The 26,135-nt window shown below is 44.3% G+C and overlaps 1 protein-coding gene across 5 annotated transcripts; it reads left to right on the plus strand.

Annotated features, from left to right (window-relative positions):
• Positions 1-485: 485 nt before the first annotated feature.
• ACOT12 (acyl-CoA thioesterase 12) lies at positions 486-24,919 on the plus strand. Of its 5 annotated transcripts, none has more exons than XM_036403152.2 (15): positions 486-594; positions 3,100-3,169; positions 6,613-6,673; positions 7,645-7,746; positions 9,730-9,862; positions 12,266-12,416; positions 15,058-15,177; positions 15,843-15,993; positions 17,087-17,142; positions 17,504-17,564; positions 18,879-18,962; positions 20,755-20,888; positions 21,841-21,969; positions 23,353-23,479; positions 24,238-24,919. In XM_036403152.2, exons 1-15 carry the CDS (start codon positions 486-488, stop codon positions 24,370-24,372), a joined length of 1,623 nt encoding a protein of 540 aa, XP_036259045.2. In that variant the 3' UTR covers positions 24,373-24,919. The 5 variants fall into 5 exon arrangements, with proteins under 5 accessions (XP_036259045.2, XP_036259044.1, XP_036259046.1 ...); XM_036403151.2 differs by lacking the exon at positions 3,100-3,169 and adding an exon at positions 2,965-3,040 and having other exon boundaries at positions 487-594; XM_036403153.2 differs by lacking the exon at positions 7,645-7,746 and having other exon boundaries at positions 487-594.
• The last annotated feature ends 1,216 nt before the right edge of the window (positions 24,920-26,135 follow it).

Genomic DNA, 26,135 nt, shown 5'->3' on the forward strand with positions numbered 1-26,135 from the left:
GCTACCTCGTCCCAGGCTCCTTTTTCTCTGGTCCCAGACTCCCTTTCCCCTCACCCCTGGCCCCCTTTCCCCTCAGCCCGGGCTCCCTTTCCCCTCACCCCGGATTCTTTCCCCTCACTCCGAGCTCCCTTTCCCCTCAGCCCGGGCTCCCTTCCCCTTATCCCGTCACCCCGGGCCCCCTTTCCCCTCAGCCCGGGCTCTTTCCCCTCACCCCGGGCTACCTCGTCCCAGGCTCCTTTTCCTGTCGTCCCAGACTCCATTTCCCCTCAGCCCGGGCTCCCTTTCCCCTCATCCCGGGCTCCCTTCCCCTCATCCCGTCACCCCGGGCCCCCTTTCCCCTCAGCCCGTCCCGCCGCCGCGGGAGGCCGGCGGAGGCGATTCCGCCCCATGCCGCGGCGCCGGGTGGGCCGGTCCCGCCCCTGCCTGAGGCGGAGGCGGCGGCGGGCGCTGGCCGCGGTGCCGGGCGGAGCGGGCAGCGTTCCCCCATGGCTGTGTACATGTGCCGGGCCGTGCTGCCGGCCCACGCCGGGCCCCGCGGGGAGCTGGGCGCGGGGCCGCTGCTGCGATGGATGGACGCCGCCGCCTGCCTCGCAGGTACGGCCAGCGGGGCCCGGCCCCTGCTCGTCCGGGAGCGGGAGGGGACAGTCCCAGCCCTGCGGGAGGCTGGAGGGAAGGTGTCATCGAGAGGGCTTCGGAGCGTGCACCGGGCGGAAGGGTGGAAGGGGCCACAGTGGTCATCCTGTCCCGCCTCAGAGCCCGGGACACGGGATCGTACAGACACTGCTGGGACGGGACGGGTGAGCTCCGCTCCACACCCCCTCTGGGCAGTGTGTTCAGTGGTCTCTGAAAAAGTTCTTCATCATAGAATTACAGAATCCCCTGAGCTGGAAGGGGCCCACTGGAACACCCAGTCCCACCCCAGCCCTGCACACACAGCCCAACAATCCCACCCTGGGCATCCGTGGGGTGCTGTCCAAACCCTCCTGGAGCTCTGACAGAGCCTGTTCAGTGCCCCACCACCCTCTGGGGGAAGAACCTTTCCCTCATGTCCACCCTGACACAGCTCCATGTTCAGATGGAACTTCCAGGGCATCATTTTCTGCCCCTTGCCTCATGTTGCATTGCTGGGCACCCCCAAGCAGAGCCTGATCCATGCTATGACACCTTTTTTGGACATTTGTACATGTCCAAAAGGGATGAAGGGATGAAGGACCCTCTCACTCATCTCTTGCCGAGGCTGAGCAGACCCAGCTTCCCTCATGAGGAGGATGCTCCAGTCCCCCAGTCGTTCTGGTAGCCTGCACTGGACCCACTCCAGGAGCTCCACGTCTCTCTCGAGGAGCCCAGGAGATTTGGGGTCCACTTAGGAACAGACACCGCGAGGGTGAGGCGTCAGATGGCACGGGAGAGCGAGGAAGGTGGTGGGAATGTGAGGATGAGGAGAATTTTAAAAAGGAGCAGCAGAAGGGAAGAAAAGAGGTGGTAAAAGATAAGCAAGAGAAGGAAGGAAAGTACTAATTTAAGATTATTGGCACTTGTGTGCCAAAAAGAAGGAAAGGTGCCACTGTCTTGGCAGGGGATTGGACTAAATGGTCTCCAGAGGACTCTTCCAGCCCTAACTATTCTGGGATTCCGTGGTTCTGTGAAACACAAATCCAGCCAGCGTGCGGAGCACTCCGTGTCTGCCTGTATCTCGCCTTGCAACGCTTCTAAACCCCCTCGCCAGCTCGTACGAGTGACTGGCGAGCGCTGCGAGCGCGGGGGAGGCGCGGCGAGAGCCTGGCGGCGAGCAGCGGTGCCGCGGCATCAGCAGCCGGTGCCGAGCCCGGCTGGCGGCGTGCGGGGTGCCGGGGTGCCCGTGCCCGAGCGGGGGTCGCACCCGCATCCCCCGAAAGAAGCACGCCTCCTCTCTCGGGTGTATGAGGGAGTGATTCCGTTCCAGCCCTTCGGTGTTCTGACCCTCAGAAGGGAGCACAGGCTGTGCTTTCCGCTCGTTATTTTCAGAGGGAGGTCTTCAGATTTTGATACAAAACCTCTGATTTCTCTGAGCTCCTCGTGTGATGCTCACTAAAAACACGGGGCTGCCGGGGGGTGAGAGCTCTTGCCTGTTGTGCAGTGCTATTTTCCAGGCCTCCTGCTGGTCCCCTCTCTTGCCTCTGTCACTCAGGGCTTTGGAGCAGTGGTTCTCTGTGTTTATACAGCTCCCAGTACATTGCAGATCTACCTTTTGGCTGGAAGCCCTAGGTGCTATGGTCAAATAAATAATATATCATATTAACTTGCTGTAAAACTTAACTATCAGGTGATTAAATATTAACAGTAAATAGGATGTTTACCTGTTCCAGATTAGCTTTCATAATTAATACAAAAAGCGTGTGCTCTTTTTCACAGCCAAATGCACCCCAGGGAGATGACTAACATTTCAAATTTAGGTGAAAATATTTTACAGCAGGTGAATTCTGGTTTTGAATTTTCTAAATCTTGTTTGTGTTTGTTTTTATTTAATTCCTACATTTTTGGTGTAGCACTAAGGGCATGTACTTAGCTGCTTTCCACTGTTGTGACTGCACTAATAAGCTAAGGTTTTTACCTACTAATTAGTTTTTTCTCCTGTATCTCAGAATCCTCAGCTGACATAAAACTTCCCCACTGGATTGCCCTAGCTGATGCTCTTGACATATTGTTTTGAGGGAGAAAGATGAGCTTTCTGTGAGCTTGGTAACACTTTGTGACTCTTTCTGTCATTCAAAATCCTTGTTAAGGCTCTCTTACCAGAATGTTCATTTTTAGAAAAAGACCTTAGGTGGAAGTTTTCAAACTGAGTAAGATAGTTGCTATCATCTAGTCTCGTCTCCTGATGTCACCCATAAATACAAACACACCCTTCACAACAGAATCATGACCAAAAAAATGTAAACTTTAATCTTATTTAGCTTCTCTTTTTTCCTAAGGGGCGCACTGCAGAGTTGCATTTTGGTGCTCACAGGAGGAAGAGGGACCTGCTGCGTGCAGTCCCTGCCTGTCAGGCACCAGCCCACGGGTGAGTAGCTGCCTACAGGTGCAGAGTGATAACTGTGTGCCCCTGTGTCTCTTTTGAAGCTGAGAAACATGCTGGGGTGTCCTGCGTGACAGCGTCCATGGATGACATTCAGTTTGAAGAGGCTGCCAGGTACAAACCAGCTGACAACAGTCAGATGTTTCCCTTCTGCAGACTCTAATTTGGCAGAGATAAACTGGGGCGTTATAACATGGGAGAGAGCAGACCTGTGAACTCAGCACAGCCACAGGGCTGAGTCTCAAAACTGCTCTTTTCTACCTGTGATAGCCAGACCCACCCAGAGAGCAGATCCATGTCACAGGGCAGAAATAAACTCTTGTTAACTTCACCTGGCAGTTGAGATGCCTGGTGAGAAACTGATGGCCCAGTGGTCTCTGGCTCTGGGGATTGGCTGCAGGCCACTGCTTATCTCTGTTAAATAAGCAATACTACCTATGAAACTTACTGTTAGCAGTGATTTTATTGCTGCAAGGTCTCTTTCGGTTCACTTCTTAACATCTTTCTCTTTCAGCTATTTTATAAAAAAGGTAAATGTTTTGCATTCACTGAGCACTGAATTAACTGAGTCTACGGGATAACACAGGACTGAACTTGTTTTACCATTTTTCATGGTGGGATAAAAGACACAGTAAGAGGAAATGGGCCCTTTATTCCTAAACCATACCTTTACAGAAACCTACGGCCATTACTTTGTGGGTTTTGTGTGGTTTTACACAGGGCAATGTAGGAATTAAGGAGTGGTTAGATGGGACAGACCTGGTTGCAGGGAGCAGTGCACATGCAGTTGTTGTGGCTGTGAACACACCAGCACTGGCTGCCAGAGGTGCAGCTGATGGCAGTTAAAAACTGTTCATAAGTGAAAAATAAGCATCCACTCAGACTTGAGAGGGCAGTGCCCATTAGAGTAAGAACTAAAGTCAGTGACAAAGGAGAACACGATCATACTAGTTCTGGAACTCAAAAGATAATTTCTTGGTCTGTTTCACAATATTGAGGTGTTTGTCCTGCCTTGATTTGCTCTGTGTTTTTAATTTTGTCCTTAGAAAAAAATCCTGTATGTAAAAACTAATCAAAGTTAGGGTAATGTTTCCCTTTCAGGTGTAATAGTTCAGAGTTAGGAGCTTCAGAGCACTTTTCTGTCTTGTTTCATGATAGCAGAACAGAGCTTCTGGAATATGATGAAAATACTTTTCCTTCCAAAGTTGTTTCTGAATATTTCTAGTTCTTCTCTCACTTGTAATACCAATATTCCATTTGTAACAAGATTTTCAAGTAGCAATCTTGTAACTGTGAAAGAAATTATTTTATAAATTATTTTTCTCTGCCATGTCATCCACTACCATCCTTCTTGTAGCTTACTGTGCAATTTCCTAAATGTTGCCACATCCAGTTCATTAGACAAATGTCTTGCATAAATAAGAGAGTTCTTGCTTCTCTCTCTGGTAAATTAATGAAATGGTTTTTAAGTAAGTGGATTAAGGTTTATTTACCCAAACCAGGTTACTAAATCTTCTGCAGGGATTAAGTCTTCTGTGTTTATTTCAGCTGAGATGTAAAGAGAAATTGTCACACATCTATATAGTTCAAAACTTAGCTTTATACCATGATAACCTCTTCCTTCTCTTGCAATACACATCAGTTCAGTGTATTACTGAACTGCTGATTTTAAATTGACACATCTGATTTTAAGTTGCATTTATTTAAATGTTGTTAGTGTTCTGTATGTGAATGATAGTCCCTTCATTCTGGTAAATTTATGACAGTTTTAAGTGGAAGTGTGGTGCTGTGTGACTTGTGCCCCTGCAAATCTGTGGCTCTGAGCACTCTCCTTTTGGGAGGGAGCTGGTGGCTCCTTTAGCTGTGCAGTTGGGAACAATTGCCTTAACAGATCTGCTTTTTCTTTGCAATAAATAATGGAAAAACTTCTGAGATGATTCTGAGCATCATCTGCAGAAGATAATGAGGGCTGTGCACGTGCAGCTGGTCTTGGTTCTTTGCTCTGACCATTTCCCCTTCCCTACCCACCCAAAGGACTCCACCTGTGTTCTTGGGTGAGAACAAGAAAGAGAAAATTGCTGTGCAGTTTGTTGCTCCTGTCAGGTCCTCTGGAGGAGCAGGCTTCCTATTTCCCATTTCCCATTCTACTTCTGCAGTGGAATATGCAATTTAAGGAAGCCTTTACCTTTAAATGTCCCAACTTAATTCATTTAAGTTAGTAAGTAACAATGATGATGATGATGATGATGATGATGATTATTATTATTATATAATGATAATAATAGGAAGAAGAAGAAGAAGAATGGAATAAGAATAAGAATAATAAGAATAAGAATAAGAATAAGAATAAGAATAAGAATAAGAATAAGAATAAGAATAAGAATAAGAATAAGAATAAGAATAAGAATAAGAATAAGAACACGGGGGTAATAACTGTGCAAAATCCTTTGCTGTGAATGTTTTGTCAGTACCCAAGAGCTCTGAGTTACATTTTACTTCAGTCTTGGCTGTCTTTAGCTCCCCTTTTCCTGCCCCGGGGCTGCTGTTTAGCATTTGTAGCTCAGTTTGAATTCCCTGCAGGCAGTGGCCTGACACCCTTCTGTTTTGGCTGTGGCTCTGCCTTACCCTGCACACTGTGTCCTTTCACTTCCTGCTCACTGGGAAAACTTGAGGGCAAACTGCCTTCCTCCCGCCCTCTCAGCACTGCTTAGGGCTGGGATTCGAGGGGTTTGGAAACAAAGTTTGCTCCTGTTTTCAACATGGAGCAGGTGCTTTAGGAATTCCAGAAGGAAAGAAAATACCTCCTCATTTAAATTTGTTTTGATGACATAATAAGGAGAATTTAAAAGGTAATAAAGAATAAAATAAATAATATAATAAAAATTAAAATATAATAAAAATAATAGATAATATTATGAAATCACATTAGATAATTAACTAGTAATCCGGAATCTCTACAATTTTTACTAGATAATAAAGTAAAAATTCTGTTTAGTTGTTTTATGTAGGTAAATGGGGAAGAGAGGTTTTCAGAGGGATGATGTTAGCACAGAAGGGACAAGCAGTCCTGTTCTTGGCCAAGACTTGGAACATGAGCTCTGTCCCCATCCTTTAAAGATGCCCAAGAGCACATTTTTCCCTGGGGTTATCTCCCGGTGTGCACACTCCTGTGTGCCAGAGGTGCTGGAGGAGTGTATCTGAGTGCTCCTGCAGCTGCAGGTGCTCAGGGATGTGCGCAGGATGTGCTTGTGAGCAGCAGCCAGAACTCCCTGAGGCTGTACCTGAGCACACCTGCTGCCATTCAGACACCAGCCGAGAGAAAGGATGTTGCCATTAAGGTTGTGCAGTGGCTGCAATTTTATTGACCAAGTGTCACTGGAGAACAATGGTGTTGAATTGAACGCAGTGAAAAATTCACTTTTTTCAGTGGATTTTCAGTGCAGTGTGCAAGACACAGACTAATTAATGCGATATTCTTCATGACTTTTAGAGAGGCAGATTCAAGCCCTTATAAAGCTGCATGTTTGCCTGCTACAAGGTCTTACTCTTCTTAACAGGGTTGGACAAATTATTGCCATCAGAACAAAGGTGAACAGAGCATTCAAAACCAGCATGGAGGTAAGAGATCAGCACTCTTTTTTCTAGAGATGTTGAAGGAATAGAGCAGAGGTGGGAGCAGCAGAGGAGCGCAGCATGGGTCCAGGTTTATTTGCTCCAGACATTTGCAGATATCTGGACAATAACAGTGCCTAATGGCACTGCTTTCAGAGTGTTACAGTTGTGTGTATCCTCTGAAATGATCCATGCCAGAGAAGTAACTGGGCCCTGAAGAACTGAAGCCTTTGGCAGGTGTAGTGGGCAGGATGGGAGAGGTGGTGGTGGTCCAGGCCAGATCCACAGAATAGGTGAAGTTCAAAGCATTTTTGAAACTTATGATACAAATGTACATGTCTCAGGTGCACACATGATCTTAATCTTCATACTGCAGTCAGTATGCAATGCCTCGCCTGATCACTTCAAATCAGAGCTGAACTTTGGGAGTGCTTTTTGTGCATTGTGCCTGTGTCCAATTCCCATTATTATTGATGAGAGTGATGCATCTCACAGGTAGTGTATTCCAAAAGTTTCTAAAAATTAGAAAAAAATCAGAATTTTGATGTGTGTCAGGCCTATGCCACAGGATTGAATCCAGTGTTTCACATTCAAGTGTTTGATTGTGCTTTTCACCCCTAAACACACTTTTTTTGAATGTACAGATCTTAGAAACTCATTCAGATGGGGACTCCAAATGCCACGGAAGAAAATGGAAGAAAATATCCATAAAACTACATTTAAGTGTCTTTCCTGTTTTTGTAATTTTACCCTACAAGTGATGCTGAACAAACATAAAACTTGTGGTACTAAAAAGCCTTTCAGAGCTGACTGAATATTGTGATGACAAGAGATGTATCAGTGACTGGAGCAGGTTTTTTACCTTCTCCCTTTAGGTGTAAGGGACTGATAAAAACTGCACTGTATTGTCTCAAACCAGCTGACAATGATGTAAATACCATTTCTGTCTCCTTCCTCCACCATCTTCTTCCTTGTAGGTTGGCATCAAGGTGACAGTACAGGATGTTTTGACTAATGCTGAAAAGATTGTGAGTGTGGCACATGCAACGTATGTGGCCAAACCAGTTGGTGGTGGAAAGGTATTTTTCCTGCTTTCTCCTAAGCCTGGAGTTTCTGTGAAATAACCCAACTTTTCTGGTTATGAAACACAGCAGAAGCAGTGTTTGTTCTGATCAGTGATAGGGAAAAAGCATGAAGTTCAGACTTTATGAGATAGAGTCTGGGGGTTTATTTCTAATTTGCTTCTCTGAAATGGTTAGGTTGTTGTTGTTGCTGTCATTGTTATTATTATTATTATTATTATTATTATTATTATTATTATTATTATTGTTATTGTTATTGTTATTGTTATTATTATTTCCATTTCTATTTCCATTTCCTTTTGCACATTTGCTCATTATACAAGTGAGCTCTTTGTGAGGGCTACAGTATTGACAGAGGCAAGCAGTGGAAGGGAGATCCTTGTGAGTCTCTCTCTCCTTTTCAGAAATGGATTGCAGGGTGGGCTTTTTTATCCTTCACTTCCCTTCTTGGGGAGGTTGTTCAGACACCACTGCTCAGACACAAGACATTATTTTTAAGCTCACTTCCAATCTAAATTGGTTCTTTGCCATTTATGTTGATTGGTTTTCACGCCAGGGCTGTTTCTTCTCCCCAGTGTTTGGAAATCAGTCATTGCCCTTCACATCACTGTGCCAGACAGGCACAGTCTTTTTAAAAAAATTTCTTGTAGGGAAGGCCAAGCACGCCTCAGACTCTCTTAAAAAAACTCCCTCTGCATGTACAATTCTGCTTTCTTGAATGTGACATCATGGATCTGACTTTCCTGTCTCACTGCATGGGTTATGACAGCACATCTGGCTGTTAAACATCCACTGGAGATTGGCAGAGTCATCCCATGAGCAATTAACACGTCCAGTCACTACTGCTCTCTCTTCTGTGAGGATGTGCCACAGATGGGAGAAGAAACAGACTGGAGCAGTTTTACTAAAACTACAGCCCAGCTCTTGTCTCTGAGGGGCTAATGGCTAAATTTCTACCCTGATAGCACTAAAATATTATCAAGAGTTGTTTGTTACTAGTTTGATATCATACTCATAACATAAACCTGTTTACCTTTTGCCTAAATTTCTGGGGAGATTAATTCAGGATTAAATTGGTGATGATTAACTAAGATTAGGCTTAAGACAGGAATGTCCCAGGGGGAGTTTGAGAGTTCAGTTCAAATTCCATGACAAACTAAAATCTCAGAGACATTGAAGAATATTTTTTTTCAAATCCACTTTTCTGAACAACTGTTTCTAAGGTTGTACAGAGAGAATGTCAATATAACCACCATCTCAATTTTTTAACTGGGCCACATGGGAAAATCTAGGAATCTCTTGAGAAGGACTGGAAAGGAGACAATGAATCTGGAGGAGGGTTAGAGGGAAGAGTCAAAGGGTGAGAAACATTAGTGGCTGCACTGCAAGACATAAAATGTTGAATTTGTCTGTGCTGCACTGCTTTGTGCATTATTTTAACGCCTCAGAGGCTAAGCCTTGTAGACAAACCTCACAAGTGATTGCTCAGTGTCACCTGTGGTGTAATTATCCAAACGTAGTAATTTTCTTAAAATTACTGCATTTGGTTTGGATGCAGTTTGTCATTGAACTGAAATACATGGGAATTTGCACTGACGCCCCTGACCAGTGCAACTGAATTTATTTTCTGGTTCAAAAATTCTATCCTCAAACCTTCATATTAAGTTCATCCTTTCCTGTCTTTTTTATTTATTTCTTTTCTTAATGAGAACTATCTTAAACACTGTGTGCTCTCATGGATGGTTGTATTTATAAGCTAAAAGCACTTCCTCATTGGGTTTTAATGAATGATTCTGAAAGGATAATGCAGAATCTCTTGAACTTTATACTGTGTGTTAGTTGTATTATTAAACTTGTCATCTTGGACAGCCGATAGGAAAAAGTTGTAGAAAATGCTGATGCCATTTTAAGTTCAAAGTGCGCTTTGTTACGATTGTGAAATTCCGAATTGTTGTATTTTTTTCCTCTCCATTTGCACAGGTTGAGTTAAAACCTGTACAGCTTCTGTCTGCAGAAGACCACCTGGAGCACAGCCTGGCTATTGAGAGGAGAAGAATCCGTCTGGGCTATGTCCAGGTCTTTCAGAAACTGATGCAGGAGAGCAATAAGGAAGGTGATTTCTGTACTCAGCACAGAAGGTGGAACAAACACTCATGGGCAGCTGGAAGGAAGGAAAAAAGCAGGCAAAACATCTCCTTGGGGTTGTGGTGCCAGGTAGAAAAGTCTGTGCCAGATTTGTGGATAGAGGTGCCAGAGATGTGCTAGGCAGTTATTCTAACAAAGTGGTATTTCTTTGTCTCTCAGAAATTCGAGATGTAAAAACACAGGGTTGAAGGCCAGGCGTGCATTAAATAGATGTGAAATGCAGATCTTCACGTGGTTCTGTGTGTGAGGTTTCACAGGTCACACAGAACTCAGCAATAAACACAGCAATAAACTTCTGTGACACTAGTTGTGATGTAGACAGCAGCATGACATTCACTCAGGCTTATGGCCATGTCTCTGCCAGAAAGGAAAGGAAGAACTGTGTTTATGCCTTGAGATGATTTCCAACAAGCAGAACTTTCATTACGTGGAGGTCAAGACAGGTTAAAAAGTTAGAAGAACTGAACGAAGAAACAGGTTCTTCTTTATTTATGGTAGTAATTTCTGTTCTTAAAGAAAGTTGTGCTTGTAAGTTGTTGTGTTCCCTCACAAAAGAAATTACTCAGAGCAGTTAGGAAAATATGCTGGTATTTGGAAAATCTGAGCTGTAGCTCCATGTATAAATAACAGGCATTATGTGGTTTTACTGAGGAGCGATTAAACCTGTTATAAACAAAGATCTAACCTTAACAATTTAGTAAGACTTCGTAGAACTGAAGAGTCTTGTTTGGTACAAGAAAACAAGCTATTTGTCTTCATGGTAACTGTCTCACAGGGTACAGTTTAATAACCTGAGTGACAAATGAGAGGTCGATGGGTTTTGTCTCCACTGCCTTTCCTGGAAACTTCTTTGAAGGATATTATTGTAGCACTAATTCACCTCCTTAAGGAGACGGAACAAGCAGAGTGGGAGAAGAGAGGAGAGAACATTGTGTGTAAAGGCTGCTAGGTAGCAGCATATGTACAAATCATACCCTGAAAGTGAGGTTTATTTGACCAGTGGATGTTAGGGAGCACCTTGAGTAGGTCCAAAGGACAAGTTAGTCATATGTTTCCACACACTTACATAATCACAAAGTTAGCTAATTATGCCACAAGTCAAAAGTACAATTCAGGTCAAGCAGCTCCTAGGACAGATAGGCACTTTTAAAATTACTTGATGTAATCTCATGCCCAAACCTTCCTGCAAAACACCACTGAAAAGAATTGAGATTAGAGTGAGGATGCAAGGCTAAACACTTGGAAGTGACATCAGAAATGCTCACTTAATACAAGGTGGTTCAGATCCTCATTTCAGTCATTTCACTCAGGTGTTGTCTCAGGCAATTATAAACTTTGTAACAAGGTGAAATCCTGCTCTAATCTCAATTCAACACACCTGTACAGGTGCCCATCACACACAGTGCACATTCTTTGACGGATATTTGAGTCGGTGCTGAACTGCTCTGACAGCCCCTGAAAGCCAGCACACACTGGGGCTTCAGCTGCTGCTCCCCTGCAGGAACTGCCCCTGGCAAAGGGACACAAAACTGCTCCTGACACAGAACAGCCCCTGACAAAATGACACAGAACTGCCCTGACAGAGGGACACAGAACTGCCCCTGACACAGGAACTGCCACTGACACAGGGACACAGAACTGCCCCTGACACAGGAACTGCCCCTGACACAGGGACACAGAACTGCTCCTGACACAGGAACTGCCCCTGACACAGGGACACAGAACTGCCCCTGACACAGGAACTGCCCCTGACACAGGAACTGCTCCTGACACAGGGACACAGAACTGCCCCTGACACAGGAACTGCCCCTGACACAGGGACACAGAACTGCCCCTGACACAGGAACTGCCCCTGACACAGGGACACAGAACTGCCCCTGACACAGGAACTGCTCCTGACACAGGGACACAGAACTGCCCTGACAGAGGGACAGGAACTGCCCCTGACAACAGGAACTGCCCCTGACACAGGGACACAGAACTGCCCCTGACACAGGAACTGCCCCTGACACAGGGACACAGAACTGCCCCTGACACAGAACTGCCCTGACAGAGGGACACAGAACTGCCCCGACACAGGAACTGCCCCTGACACAGGGACACAGAACTGCCCCTGACACAGGAACTGCCCCTGACACAGGGACACAGAACTGCCCCTGACAGGGATGTGGGGATGTACTGAGGGCTGGCAGCAGCAGCTCCTGGGAGAACAGAGAAAATGTTCAGCTTCTTATTGCTTCCCTTGCAAACCACAAGGCTCTTCTGTGCCTTTCTGTTTGTCTTCTTTTTGCTGAGTCTGAACAAGCTGCTCTCTTCACGGGGTGTGCTTTCTTCTGAAAGCATTCATTGATGCGTTGCTGCTCTGTTTCAGATACTTGTGAAGAGAAAGATGCAGTTTCAACTGAGCATACCCACGTACAGAGCACTGAGCTCGTCCTTCCTCCTCATGCAAACCATCATGGAAACACTTTTGGTGGCCAGATCATGGCTTGGATGCAGACAGTGGCAAGCATTTCAGCAAGGTACTTTCCTACAGCATTGTCTCTGCATGTGGTTCTAAGTGGATGTGCTTTTAATGTTACAGGTTTCACAGGGATTTATTTTATGAAGAATACAGACCCAGGCCTTTGTGACTTGTCTTCCTCCTCACATTACAGGAGGCCTTTGAACTATTTAAGTGGTACATCTCCCACAGCATGCCATGCCACTGAGACTCAGACATTGTTCTGTTACACATACAGAGCCTAAGGCAAAAGAGGCTGTGTTACCTTCCTGGGAATCTTTGCAGAAGGCTAACATTGTATACAGGAACAGAAACCTGCTCTCCTTGTGCTTGGTGCAGTGTTTTAGAAACAAAGTTAGTTGTTCAACCAGGATCAAACCAATACTCATCCTGTATCAATTGACACCCGAAAATGAACATCCTGCTAGAACTTAATCTGCAGATCCTCGTGATGCCAGAAGAAAAATAAGTCCGAGAAAAAGGAGCCACATAAACAGGCTCTGTTTTTTGGTGTGTGCACCAAATGGATGCATAACCCTCAGCAAGTCACTTGACCTTTCAGTCCCTCTGACTTGTACATCCTAGGGCTTGCAACAATTTTAGCAGTTTAAAGAGCTGGGGCATCTTCAGGTAAAGAGAACAAAATATGTTTTGTGAGGCTGCCTGCCAGTGTGACCCAGGCACATAATCGCTTAATTCCTCTTCCCTGGAGTCAAACCGTTGTTTGTCTCCCTTCCTGTTCCTGGACACTGCACAAAGCTTCTTTGTAAGCAGCACTCAAGTTTCAGTCTGAATTCTCCTTGCATACCGAGTGACCTAATTCACTGCAGGGACGTTAGATGTGTTTTCCCTTTTTATCTTTAATAATTAAATGACTTGTCCATTCATTATTCATATGGTTTTGATTTGTAGCCAGTGGCTGTACTGATAACAACAGATTTTCTGTAGTGGTTGGATAAACAACTTGTTTTAGTAACAACAGAGTGCACTGACCTTACCCCCATGTGCAATTCCAGTGGCTTGAAGGGACTGTTGCAGATTTTTGCCATAATATGACTCAGAACATTTATCTGTTTTCATCTGATAAGTTTTACCTTGTGGGAGTCGCATTTAGATTTTAAAAAGGAAGGGAGACATCAGCAAACGGAGTACTGGACAAATTTTCTTCAAACTAATTAATGTCAAACATGATTAGTCATGTTGAGAATTTCAGGAATAATAGCTGCTGTCAGAGGCTGGTTGAAAGCAGAGATGTTGTAGTTTTTGCTTGAGAAGTAACTACTCTCACCATGAACCTTTTGTGAGGCCACTCAGAGTTAGACTCCACCTCTGAAGGTGCCAGGTAAGAGTTTCTATAGCCACAAACTGTGATGGAGGAACTGAAGAGGAGGGATAAGCCTGAAAAACTAAATTTCTAAGGGCATTTTAAAGGTTACTCACTCTCTTTCTCACTTCCCCTCCACCTTTTTTTTGGTCAATACATGAGATTGTGCAGATAGCAATAAAACCATTTGAATATTAGTAATATTACCTTGAACTTGATGGATACTTTCTTATTCCTTACATTTTCAATAAAAGCATTCAGGGTGTACTTTTCCAGGAAAGAAATGAATATTTAAGCCTGATTTCTGGTTTGTTCCTCTCCTCATCGTTATTGTGTTTGCATCTTTAGAGTGAACATTGTAAATAAAATCAACGCTTAGCATTTTAAATCAGAGGAGCAAATTATTTTAATTTAATTACAAAGTAATTTAAATGTATTAGACTATTGAAGAGATGTACCAGTCAGTTAATTAGCTGCAGATAATTGTGTGCATTTAAAAATACCGGTACATTAGTTTTCAAAGTGCAGTTGAGTTAAAAGCTAGAAGTGCTACAAAACTGTATTTTCAAATTTAGAAAACTTCACCATGGAACAATCTATCCTAGATGTGCACATGGGCTCGTTACTGAGAGCAGTGTGTTGCTAAAAATAAATGTCATATATTGTAAATTGTCCCCTCTTCCTGTGGTGCACAGACATCCCAGTAGAAAGTGAGGGGTTTTGAATACATGCAGAAATGATGAAGAAACCTGACTTTTGCCTGCTCCAGAGAGCTTGGAAACAAGATTCTATTTACACAGACTGGTAGCTGTGTGAGGGGTTTTTTATTCTCATTTCATACTAGCAGAAAGCATCTAAAACCAAGCAAAAAGTACAAATACTAAGACTAGTTAACTTGACATGGCATTGCTTGGACATTGTTCCTAGTGCTCGGCCTTTCTGCTCAGGTTTCCTTTAATTGTTTAAAGGCCTTAAGGTCTGGCATTTTTACACTGCTCAGGAGCCTGCTCCCCGTGCAGTCCTACAGAAATTAATGAAACTGTGAGGTAAGTGGTTATTCTGTAGGTAAAGGATTCATGGTCTGGCTTTAGGAGAGGGCGGTCTCAAGCAGTGGGAATGAATTGGTGTTTGTAAAACGTGCTGGAAATGAAGCAGCATGACATAAGTGGCATTATGATGGTTGAAGCTCGAGTTACATGCTCTTGGTAGCATGGAGTAGATCAGTGTAATTTAGTGACCTTCCAAGTCCTGCAAACCCTGTTTCTGTAGTCAGTCACACCGGCTGTGCTTTTAGCACAACTGTGTGCTTTGGTCTGTCTCTGTGTGTCTGTTTCAGCCGCCTGTGTCGGTCACACCCCATCCTGAAGGCAGTTAACATGTTCAAATTCTGGGGGCCGTCCTTTGTGGGTGACCGCCTGGTCTTCAATGCCATTGTCAACAACACTTTCCACAACAGGTAAAGCTCCTCATTTCTGGTCTCCCTGGGCATCTCCAGCACCAGCCTACACAGTGTGTTTCATGTTTCATCAGTAGGATTTTCATTAGTGAATTAATTCTTTTTCATTAGAATTAATTATTTTTCAGGTGGGACTTTGAAGCATGTATCTGTATCTGTAACTGCCTATATGTGCCTTTTTTTTTTGTTTCACTTTTATCAGTGGAAGTTTTTTAAAAAAAATTATTCTCTGACTTTCATTTTAAAGACCATTTGTCACCAAATCCCACTCCTGCAAATTCAGAGAATAAATATTCCTCTGAAATTCAGGGATTTTCAAGGGCTGAGCTGCTCCCAGAGATGTGACTCTTCAGAAGATGCCAGCTTCTCGCCAGGATCTTCCCATCTTGGCATTTATTGACAGACTGCATTCTATTTATTGCTTATTTTTGGTAATGCTATTTAGCTACTGCCATCCTTTATTTTATTTCAGAGGTGTGCCTGTCCAGATTGAGTAATTGATTTGCTATGCTACAGAAGGTATTTGATTTAATTACTTACAGAAGGTATTTAATTTGTGCAGGCTTCCTGCGCACCTGCAGGTACTGCAGTCCTCTCCAGCATGTCTCAGGGCTGCCTCTGCACCAGTGGCAGCAGTTCAGTGATTCATTTAAATGTCCTTTCAGCGTGGAGGTTGGTGTCCGTGTGGAGGCTTACAACTGTGAGGAGTGGATCCAGGACCAGCCGCGGCACATTAACAGTGCATTCCTCATTTTCAATGCTTTGGATGACAAAGGGGAGCTGCTCACCTTCCCCAGGGTCAAGCCCACTACTCAGGTGAGCTCTCAGCAGTGGGGTGGTCACCTCAGCCTTGCTGGGGAGGCAAGGACCAAGCAGGGCACTGCAGTGCATCTTCCTGCAGGAGAGAAAAGCTCCAAATGAAATGCTTGCCCTCGAGTGAGAGGTTTGTTATTGTTAGCTTTAGTCTTCCAAACGTGAGAGGCTCCATGGAGGATCCTCATGACTAGAGATTCTGTGATTGATGGGCAGAGAAGAAAAATCTGATGTGTTTGGAGATTTTTCCACTTGTCTGCGTCTCGTGCAAGTTCCACTGACTGTAGATGAAATTTATGAGTATTCAGTGAATAGTTATTTTTATAAACCCTTAACAAAGGTGAGAAATAGAGTGAATAAAGAAGTCTGTGGGAATCAAATCCCATGACGTGGGTGGGCTTTTCAGTTGCTTTGGCATGGAGATCTCATTTCATGTTTCCCTGAAAGTGGTTCATGAAGCACTTGAAGCAGTTTGAATGCTATTGTTGAATTATTTGCTGTGCTAACACCTGTCACTAATCTTCCTGTTCCAGGTACAAGAATTTTAGAGAGCCAGTGTAGGCAGAAATGAAATTATTTTTTAACATCAGGATGGGAACCAGACAAATGAATCAAGGTGTCTTATGTACTCACTGGGGCAGTAAGTTTACTACTGCCCACTGCAGGCTGTCCCAAGAGGAGAAACTGACTTTGAAAAATACAATTTCCCTTTGTGCTTTGAAACACCAGATGATGATAAATTAGGTTAATAGTTTATTTGGTGGGTGGCACATTTAGAAAGAGCAGAATGTGTGTGGTGCACTGCCCAGCTGCAACTGCTTTAGGACCAAAGAGCACCTGGAGGATGCTACAATAATGCAACTCTTCTATCACACTGGTTCTTTTTCAAATTGCAGAGAATATTGCTAAGGCAAAAAGTAAAGCACTAGTTTTCCTGGGTTAGCTTGTGGAAAGGCCATTGCACAATTACTCTTTATTTGCTTGTATTTTTGCTCTGGCATATGCCCGTCTGGAATAAATAATTTTTAGTTGCCTTTTTTCAGGCTTTGTTCTAAAATGATGAGATTTGTTGCTCTCTGGTTCATTTTTCATGCAGGATGGTGTGAGGAGGTACCACGGAGCCATTGCCAGGAGGAGGATTCTACTCACCAGGTATAGCTGGGTCACTGGCAGGTCTTGATTTTGAAAACTTAATTTCATAATCCTCTAAATAAAGTAATTGAACTCCCCTTAACATATATATGACTGTTATATGGCTTACATTTACAAATAATTTTCTTTCAGTGGCACTGAAATTGTTAAGAGGCTTCTTGTCTCAAAACTACTTTGCTCTGGAGGTTATTGTGTTTCACTGTCTTTCTTGGAAAGAAAAAGCAGTTATTGCAAACCAAAAATTGATAAAGTACCTCTATTTAAAAGACACTTAAGCCTATAGAAAGTGATTTTTCCTAGCATACACAGACGTGTACAGAACCAGTTTATGCTACTGTGTCTCTTTTTAATTATGTTTTAGAAAATGCATGCTATCTGCTAAAGGAGACAAGCCCTCTGATGCCTGGGAGACAAGCAACCAGGTAATCTGTAGGCGCATAAAAAGCTGTATTTGTGCACCTTTTGGGGTGTGTGAAGCAGCTGTTCAGGCTGTGGCAGTACAGGTGGACCCTCTGAAGTTCTGTGGTAGTCGTGAGGAATGGTTGGATGTGTAACACAGTGAAATGTCTCTTTTAAAAAGAGGGAGTAGATGATTCACTACTGATCTAAGAGTGAGTTCAATAGAAAGGATATAAAATTGTCTTTAAAACACATGCATACCAGTGGTCCCTTAAGGTCTCCTGCAGATTTATCCCTCAATGTCCCCAGGTGTTATAAAATGAATTCTGAATTCATTTTATTATTCTTCAGAATAGGCTGAATTCTCCTGTAGAGGAAGTAGTTTGGGGCTTTGGTTTTTGTCTTTATCCAGCCACAGAATGTCTGAAAAATTGCAGTGAGGAAACCATTTAGTAAGTGCTAAAAGTGGGGGGAGAGATAGCACCAGAGAGATGAACATTGGAGTACAAATAGTACAAATCTGTGGAAAGAGAGGTGAAATCATGTTCATTCTCAGATTCCCTGCACCAAGTGTCTCTGGTTTGGACATGCTGTGTCCATGTCCTGCAGTGAATGGTGTGGAACGTGAATTTAGGTGGATTTATAGATTAATTAAATGTTGTTTCAGTGTCCAGTTTTTGTGGCTAAAGCAGCTTTTTTCCCCCCCTTTTTTTTTCTGCAGAGCAACAAATGTAAATAAGCACACAATGATAAAAATTGCTTGGTTAAGATTTATTTCCTATGAAATCAAAACCTGTCAATAAAGACTCTAAGGCTGTATTCTCTTTATAGAGTGGTTAAATGAGAACTCCATCCACTGTAGCCAAGCATAAAGAATGGCTATATTTGCATTTTCTTTGCTTGTGAGCCTGCTGTGAAAAACAATTGCCGAGATGGACCCAGCTTGGTAGCAAAGAAGAGGTTAATTTTCGAGTAGATTCTAATTGCTTAAGAGGAAAACGGACAAAACCATTAATTCAGTGGTCTGAGAGGTTATCTGTATTGTCTCCCTGGTGGTCAAAGTTGTTCTTCACAGCTTTATAACTGGAGAAGCTGAAAATAGTGTTTTGTTGTCCTTTAATTAAGATTGTTTTGCCAACAGCCATGTGAGTGCATCAGGAAGCCACTGGAAGTGTTTCAATTCAGAAACTACTGAAGTGTGTTTTCACTTACAAGGAAAATAAACATTTGTTTGCAGTTGAAGCATAATGATGGGGAAAAAGAGCACCTAATCTCTGCAATGTTCAGTGAAATGTACCTTTACCCCTCCATTTTCAGACACGTGTCTTGTGTTTCAGGCATATTTGAGTTACAGCAACATAGCTGCACTGACACACCTGGCAGGAAAACCAGGGTGGGACATAACCAAGACTCTGGATAATGTAAGTGCAGAAATGAAATTACAGAAATCTGGAAGCAAAGCACCTCCCTGTTTGTGAAGTGGTGTTACAAACCCAAAATCAGTGAGGACACTTGTGTAAACCTGTTCTAGCAGAGGAAGATGCTGCTAGGAAAAGCAGAAGAAAGTCAAGGGAAAACGGGGTGTTAACCCTGTTGCAGTGCATGTTTTCCAGGAAATGGAGAGACATCTGGCATCTGCCAAGGCTGGGTTTCTGAAATGCAGTTAGTGACTGGCAGTTTACTTCCAGATCGTGTTGATCCAGAGGTGTTTTGGGACAATAAATTATTTTTTCAGTGTTTTGGTCTGACCTCCTGTGCAGTGCAGGCTATGGAACATTGCTTAGTGACTCTTGCATGTAGACAATAAGATACTTAAGTAAGAGCAGATACAAATCATAAGGAATTCCAGGGATGGCAAAGCTGCCAGTGCCGTGTGTCGGTTGTTCCAGTGGTTAAATATTTCAGTAAACACTGCTGTGCCAAATAAACAGCAGGCAACTCTGGTGCTGGGAAAAGCAAGTTTGAACCAGCTCCTGGAAACAGGCAGAGACAACAACTGGGGTTGTTCCTCCTGGGGAAGAGAGGGCTTTGGGGAGACCTTGAAGCACCTCCCAGTACCTAAAGCGGGAGGTACAAGAAGTCTGGAGAGGGACAGCACAAGGGGGAATGATCCTAAAGTGCAGATTTGTTCCCTTTTCCCTGCAACTGGAATGACCCCAAGCTGACTTGGCAGTTTTTGAAGGTAAAACATGGCATTCTTGATGTCTTTGACACAAAACCACAAGGCTTGTAAGGCTGCAGAGATAATCCAGCCTTGCCAATGTTCACTTAGCAGAGAGGTGTTTTGACAGCTGCACCTCCTGCTTTGTTTTGTGATTTTTCAAGGCCAGAAGTCTGCTAGAACAACATTATTCCTGTTCTTTGCCATAGAGAAATATTAATGCAGACCTCCTGTAGATGGTTTTTAAAGCTCTTAAGCATTTAATTTTACACCAAACTTTACTTCAGCAAGGTGCTTGCTGGATTAAGTTGGGGGTTATTTCCTCTTCCAAGATAGGACAATCCAGAGAAATACAAAATCTGTGTTGTTGCAGAAATGCAGAAAAAACAAAAGATTGCTCATTTTTGATGCAGAAAAAGAAAACCAGAACAACAAAACCTCAACGGTGATGATGAACCTTATGAATTTTGCATCACTTGGAAATGAAAATCTGTTAAACTTCTCAGGATTTTGAGAGGCAATAAAGCACATGAATTTGGGAATGAAATCCTCTAATTCTAAACATTCTGTTGTGCCCATCCTCTTCCATTTTATGGGGTTTGTGGGAGGTGACAAACCCTTCTTTCTTGTGTGTGCATTGCTATGTACAGGCTATTCCTTTTGAATTCTCTGTTTTGGGGTTTAGGCCTATGAATAGAAATAGACCCAAAATAATCAAGGCAAGATAGTACAGGTGTGCGACAGGAGATGCAAAACTGTGATTTTAAGTAGTTATTCAAAGTATCATTAGTTCTGGGTGCTCTGCTTCACAGAAGAGAGCAAGGGAGAAAAAGAAGGATATTTTGGAAAGGGAAGTGCTGGGTTGCTCTTGGGGCAACAGGGTTAAACCAAGGTGTGGCTGATTTGCCTGGACAAAGGCATGTGGCATTTCCCAGGAGCTCCTGAGAAAATCTGCCTGAAGTCCTAAATGTGTAACATATAAGCATCTAAACATTTACAGTAATAATTCTTTGCTTTCAATACATGCTGCCTTTTTTTTTTTTTTTCCCCAGGTGAAAATCTGGACCCATGAGGAGGGTGCTGTGCTGTCATTCAAGGTGGAGATGCAGGTGAAGGTCCCATCCCACGTGGCCTTCTCCCTCCTGTCTGACTTCAGCCTCCGCCAGCGCTGGGACAGACATTTCCTGTGAGACCCTCTCCTTGTCTGGGGCTCTGAGCCCCCTGGCCACCCCTCTTCCCTGTCACAGACACTCCTGAGAGACCCTGCCCCGTTAGGAACAAAGTGTTGTAAGAGTTTGACATCAAACATTTGTCAAAATACGGGTTTTGGGGGGTTTTTTTTTGGTGTAGAAGTAAAGTTTGGTTTGTGCTTAGTCTGGTTCCAAAATACAGAGTGCACTGTGTTTTTCAAAAGAATTGAACACTCTGTATCATTCAAAAGAAGGGATAGGACAGAGGTCATCTTTTTCTTAAATAAGCACAGCTCCAGTCCTAGGCAGGTGTATGTTAAAAGTGACAAAACCCCAAAACTAGTAAAAAAATAAAAAGTTTAAAGTAAGAACTGAGGTGGATATATTGTGCATGCTAGCTTTAAAAATTAGGGAAGAGCTGGACTTCTTCATATTTGTGCTGTTGGAGACACTGATGCTCAATTTCACAGTCAAAGTGAGAAATCAAGAAATGGGGCCCTTCAAAATACATATTTTCAAAAAATAACATGTTTGAAAGTTTGTATGATTTGAAACAGGTTTTGGAATGGCTCTAAAAAGTATTTGAGGTTTTTTATTTACCTTTTATGGTGTAGAATAGTGATTAGAGACAGTGGAATTGAAATTATACTGATTTGATATGGTGAAGCATTTTCAGTCAGTTATTCCATCCTGAAAGATTTTTACCAGAGGGTGGAAGTGGAACCTTAGGGATATTTGAAAATCTGCAAACTCTACTGAATTTACAGCTTTTAACAAACAAAACATAAAGAAATAGTGCTGATGAGGTGTTGCAGAAAACCTGAATGTTTCACTCTCTCTGCCTTGAAAATGAAAGGTCCAGTGTCAGGATGAGCCCGTTTGCACTGAGTTTGCTGGAGCTGCTGTTGCACACACAGGGCCTGAGGGGTGTGCTAAATGTCTTCACAGGACATGTGAGGTCCTGCAGGCTGTGAGTGAAGAGGAGAAGATCTACCACGTCACCTCTGGCCCCACGGCAGGCCACCAGCCCAGGGACTTTGTGATTCTGGTGTCCCAAAGGCAGCCCTGCCAGCCACAGTGAGTATGGCTCTGATTGTAACTCTGAGCACCCTGGGGCCACGGCCTGGAGTGCTGTCACCTTGATCTGTCACTGGGTGACAAAAGGGCATTTTACTTTCTAAGGAGTGAGATTCCTTGGTTGATGCCTGAGTTTGTACAGCCAGATTTGCTTTGCAATGTGAAGGTGCAGTGAAATAAATACAGATCATCACAAATTTTTGGCGTAGACCAGTATTGATTCTCTGATAGTGACTCTTTGGGAGTGGTCTACCAGGAGGGCAAATAGGCCAGAATTTCAAATGGGCAAATGGAGAAAAAATACCATGTCCCAGAGAGCCTGTCAGTGGGCTGAAGCACCTAAATGAGAGTTTATTTCTTCTTTGTTTGAAGTGACTTTGTACTCCCATTCCATGTAATTACAGACTTTTTATTTAGTCAAGGAACTTCTTGAAACCTCACACATTTATTGTATCTGTAAATTCTGCCAAGTCCCTTGCTCAGTTTAACATACCCTGCTTTTTAAAGTTTTATTATTTTTATTAGATCTCCTTTTGTTCTTACATCGTGAAACATGGGCAAATGGAACCTTTTGGTGTATCTTACCCTTCTCTATTCTGTTTCTTTTTTCACATTCAGTAATTCTTCAACTTAGCACTAAAAGGCAGCATTCTGTACTGTGCTTGCCTTCCTCCTCCATGGGGGGATTGAATGAGTTTGGATACCTTTACTGTGGCCACACTGTGAAGCCTCTGGGTAAGGGTTGTTCCCCCATGCAGTAAACGTGGGCTGAGGAGAGCAGGGTTAATTAAAATGAAAAGGTGGGGAATTGTTCTCTGGCTGCCACAGAGGCCTCCTGGACTGGGCTTTGTGCTGATGCCTCACTGAGGCTCAGCAGGGCCCCGGCTTTGAACCAGGATTGTGGAAAATACCTGAGCTCCTCTGCCCTCCCGTGAAACTGACATGATGTAGTCGCTGCCATGAACGTTTTCAACAAGAGGAAGGGTGTGATGTGTGGTGTTGTGAGGTCCCCAGGACGAGGTGAGAGATGAGAATTGACTCCATGTTCTCAGAAGGCTGATTTATTATTTTATGATATCATATTAAAAGAAAATTATATACTAAAACTATACTAAAGAAAGAGAAGGGATATATCAGAAGGCTAAACAAGAATGGTAATGAAAGCTTGTGACTGACTCCTCAGAGTCCAACAGAGCTGATGGTGATTGGTCATTAATTAAAAACAATTCACATGTTTGGATAAACAGTCTCCAGACCACATTCCAGAGGAGCGAAACATGGAGAAGCTGAGGCTTCTCATCCTCCCAGGAGAAGAAATCCTGGCGAAGGGATCTTTCAGAAAATATGACGGTGGCAGTGATGCTTGTTGTCCCTGCTCTTCAGGGAGCCCTACACGGTGGCTGTGAGGTCGGTGACCCTCAGGGCGATGCCCCCACGCCCAGAGTTCTGCAGGAGTGAAATCCTCTGTGCTGGGTTCCAGATCCACAGCAACAGCAGCAGCTCCTGCACTGTGAGTAACCCTGCAGGGCCCAGCTGTGCCCCCTGCCCTGGGGCTGTCACCTCGCCTGAGCTGAGACTGCAGAGGGAACAGCCAAATACCTCCAAAAAAGGAGTTCAGTCTGGGTGTGTGGGGTCTGTCTGGCCCAACTTTGACTGTTAGAAATGAACCCTGAAGCCCTGCCCCTCCAGAGTCACTCACTGACTCCTAAAATACGCCCCTAGAGGATGTGCATTGCACTGGTCTCTGGTGGTGTGTCCCTCTTTCCACTGACTACAAAGGGCAAGGAATTAGTTCAAATTGAATTCCTCGCCTGAACCTTCATATGCCAGGAATCACACAATCTGATTCCCATCTCTGGACCCACAGACAATCTTCTTTGCCATGGGAAGGCTAAAACTTTTCCATTTAATAAAACACATTTATGACAACTTTCAGCAGCTCTTGGTGGCTGCAGTTCCTTTTTTTTTGGGCAACAGGTTTGCTCACAAAGCACACATATTTAATATGTTATACATAAGTATTTCTTGCTGAACTGCCCTGTACATTTACCTGCAGATGCTGGAGGGTCTGAGAGCAGTGAGGACATCCAGATCACTGGGATGTTGTAAAAAAGGCATGTTTTTTGCAAATTATTCCCTTCAGTTTCAGAAGCACTGTGTGCTTCTATTCACATCCATGAAAGCTGTGGTACTCATCCAGGCTCTGCAAAAAAATGGCTAACTTGCAATCCATAGGCTTTTGTGTTTCATTTACTTTTGTTCAAACAGGTGTGTTACTTCAATCAAGTGACATCAGGAGTTATGCCTTACTTAGCTGCAAATCTTACTGGCTCATCAAAATCCATTGAAGACACTGCTTTGGAGTGTATAAAGTTCTTGGAGCTGGAAGACAGCAAGTGCTGAAGTTAAAAGCAGATTTCTGAAGGGACATCTGAAGATTATCAAGCAGTTCTGGCTGAAATTCCTGCCAGGGTGTGGATCATTCTTCTGTAGGTGACTTGCTTCAGATCATGTAGTCAGTATTGGGATTCAGCCTGAAAATACCTGGCACAAGCATTTCCTATCAAACCAAGCTTAGGCCTTAGGCTCTAAATTCAATCTTTAATATAAAAAAGATTAAGGAACAGATTCTGCTTTTGATTGCATTAATGAATTTCATATAAATGGAGGCAGAACTTGGCTCAGTAGAGCTGTAGTTCATAAGATTATTTCACTGTTTTAATGTTACATTAAACAGAGTGGCATCCAGGCAGCTTTAAATACCCCCCCCTGTAATCTGCAGAAACCAGTGCTACTGAGTGGCTTTGCCAGTGCTCTAACCTGGCCGTGCAGGTGCTTGCACACCATTATTTATAAACTGAGTACAGCCCATGTAAATTAGTGTTTGCTAATGTCTGCACTTTAGTACTTGTCCCTTTATCTGTGACTCCCAATAAATTATTGTTTCTGAGGTTACAGACTCACCACAGGTTTCACCCCAGTAGGTGGGGGTGCAGAAGGCTGCCCTGCAGTGCTGGTGGGTTCTGCAGGAGAGCCCTGAGCTGCAGCCTGTGCCAGCTGTGCCAGGCTGGAGAAGCGAACACACAGCAGCAACTCCTGGGTGCACTCCTCCCCAGCAAACACAGGATGGCTCCCGGGCTGTGCTGAGCTGCGTCTGCCCTGCTTGCTGCTCTGTTGGAGCTCAGAGAGGCCCCTTCAGAGCAGCGAGGGTGTCATCAGCAATTGGATCCTGGCAAGGGCCAGCACTGCCACTCCGTGTCACTGCAGTGCCACCACTGCCAGGGTCAGAGCTCTCAGGGCTGGCACTGGACACACCTTCAGCGTGCCCTGCAGCCCGACCAGAGCCTGCTGCAGGGATTTACAGAACCCACCAGCTGTTTGCACAGGAGAAGCATGGCAGGGGAGGCACCGATGGGAGCCCTGGGGCTGTCACCTCTCCGGCATCCCCTGGCCTGTGCCTCCCGTTGGGCACAGCTTTGCCTGCTGGGCCACCCCACCGGGCTGTGCTTCACCAGGAATGCAGGGAGAGACACAGCTCCAGGCCTCTGGTTCACAGATCCAGATCTCATTCTAGATCAGCCTTTCCTTCACGTGGATAAAGTGCAGCACCTCACTCTGGCAGCCCCTTCCGAGCACGGAAGCCACCAAGGTGGTGAGTGCCACCTCCCAGCTCGGGAGGGTGCAGCTCCCTGCCGGCAGCAGGGCTCTCCCCGGCGTGCAGGTGATGGCAGAGCAGCCCTGGGCTGCGCAGGTAACCCGGGATCCCAGCGCTGGTGAAGAGAGACCCCTAATGTTGGCTCTGGACACAGCCAGCCCAGATGCTGCTGCACCCAGCACTGTAAATTCATGGATTTACACCTTTACAAGCAGCACCTTCTGCAGGTGCTTTCCAAACAGCTTCCTGCAGTGGTTCTGTCCAGCACCTACAGCTCAGATTGCTCTGCAGGAGCTGGAGATCAGCCCCTCCTCGGGAGCTGCACAACCACTGCCTGCACCAGCCCTCACTGGGCAGCACTGCCACCACCAGCACAGGCCAAGTCCACGGCCCCATGGCTGCAGGAACACATCACAAAGCCAAGGAGCTGCGAAATTATCTAAAAATGTGCTTTTTAAACAATGTACTTAATGTGTAAAATAGAAAGGGAAATGCTTCTCTAAGCTGGTAT

Source organism: Molothrus ater, chromosome Z (genome assembly GCF_012460135.2).
Source record: "Molothrus ater isolate BHLD 08-10-18 breed brown headed cowbird chromosome Z, BPBGC_Mater_1.1, whole genome shotgun sequence".
NCBI classification, from domain to species: Eukaryota; Metazoa; Chordata; class Aves; order Passeriformes; family Icteridae; genus Molothrus; species Molothrus ater.

Coding starts and splice junctions, on each gene's coding strand:
- ACOT12 (XM_036403152.2), top strand. CDS start 486: ATGGCTGTGTACATGTGCCGGGCCGTGCTGCCGGCCCACGCCGGGCCC. Junction 12,417..15,057: donor GTGGCAAGCATTTCAGCAAG/GTACTTTCCTAC, acceptor TGTCTGTTTCAG/CCGCCTGTGTCGGTCACACC. Junction 21,970..23,352: donor AGGCAGCCCTGCCAGCCACA/GTGAGTATGGCT, acceptor CCTGCTCTTCAG/GGAGCCCTACACGGTGGCTG.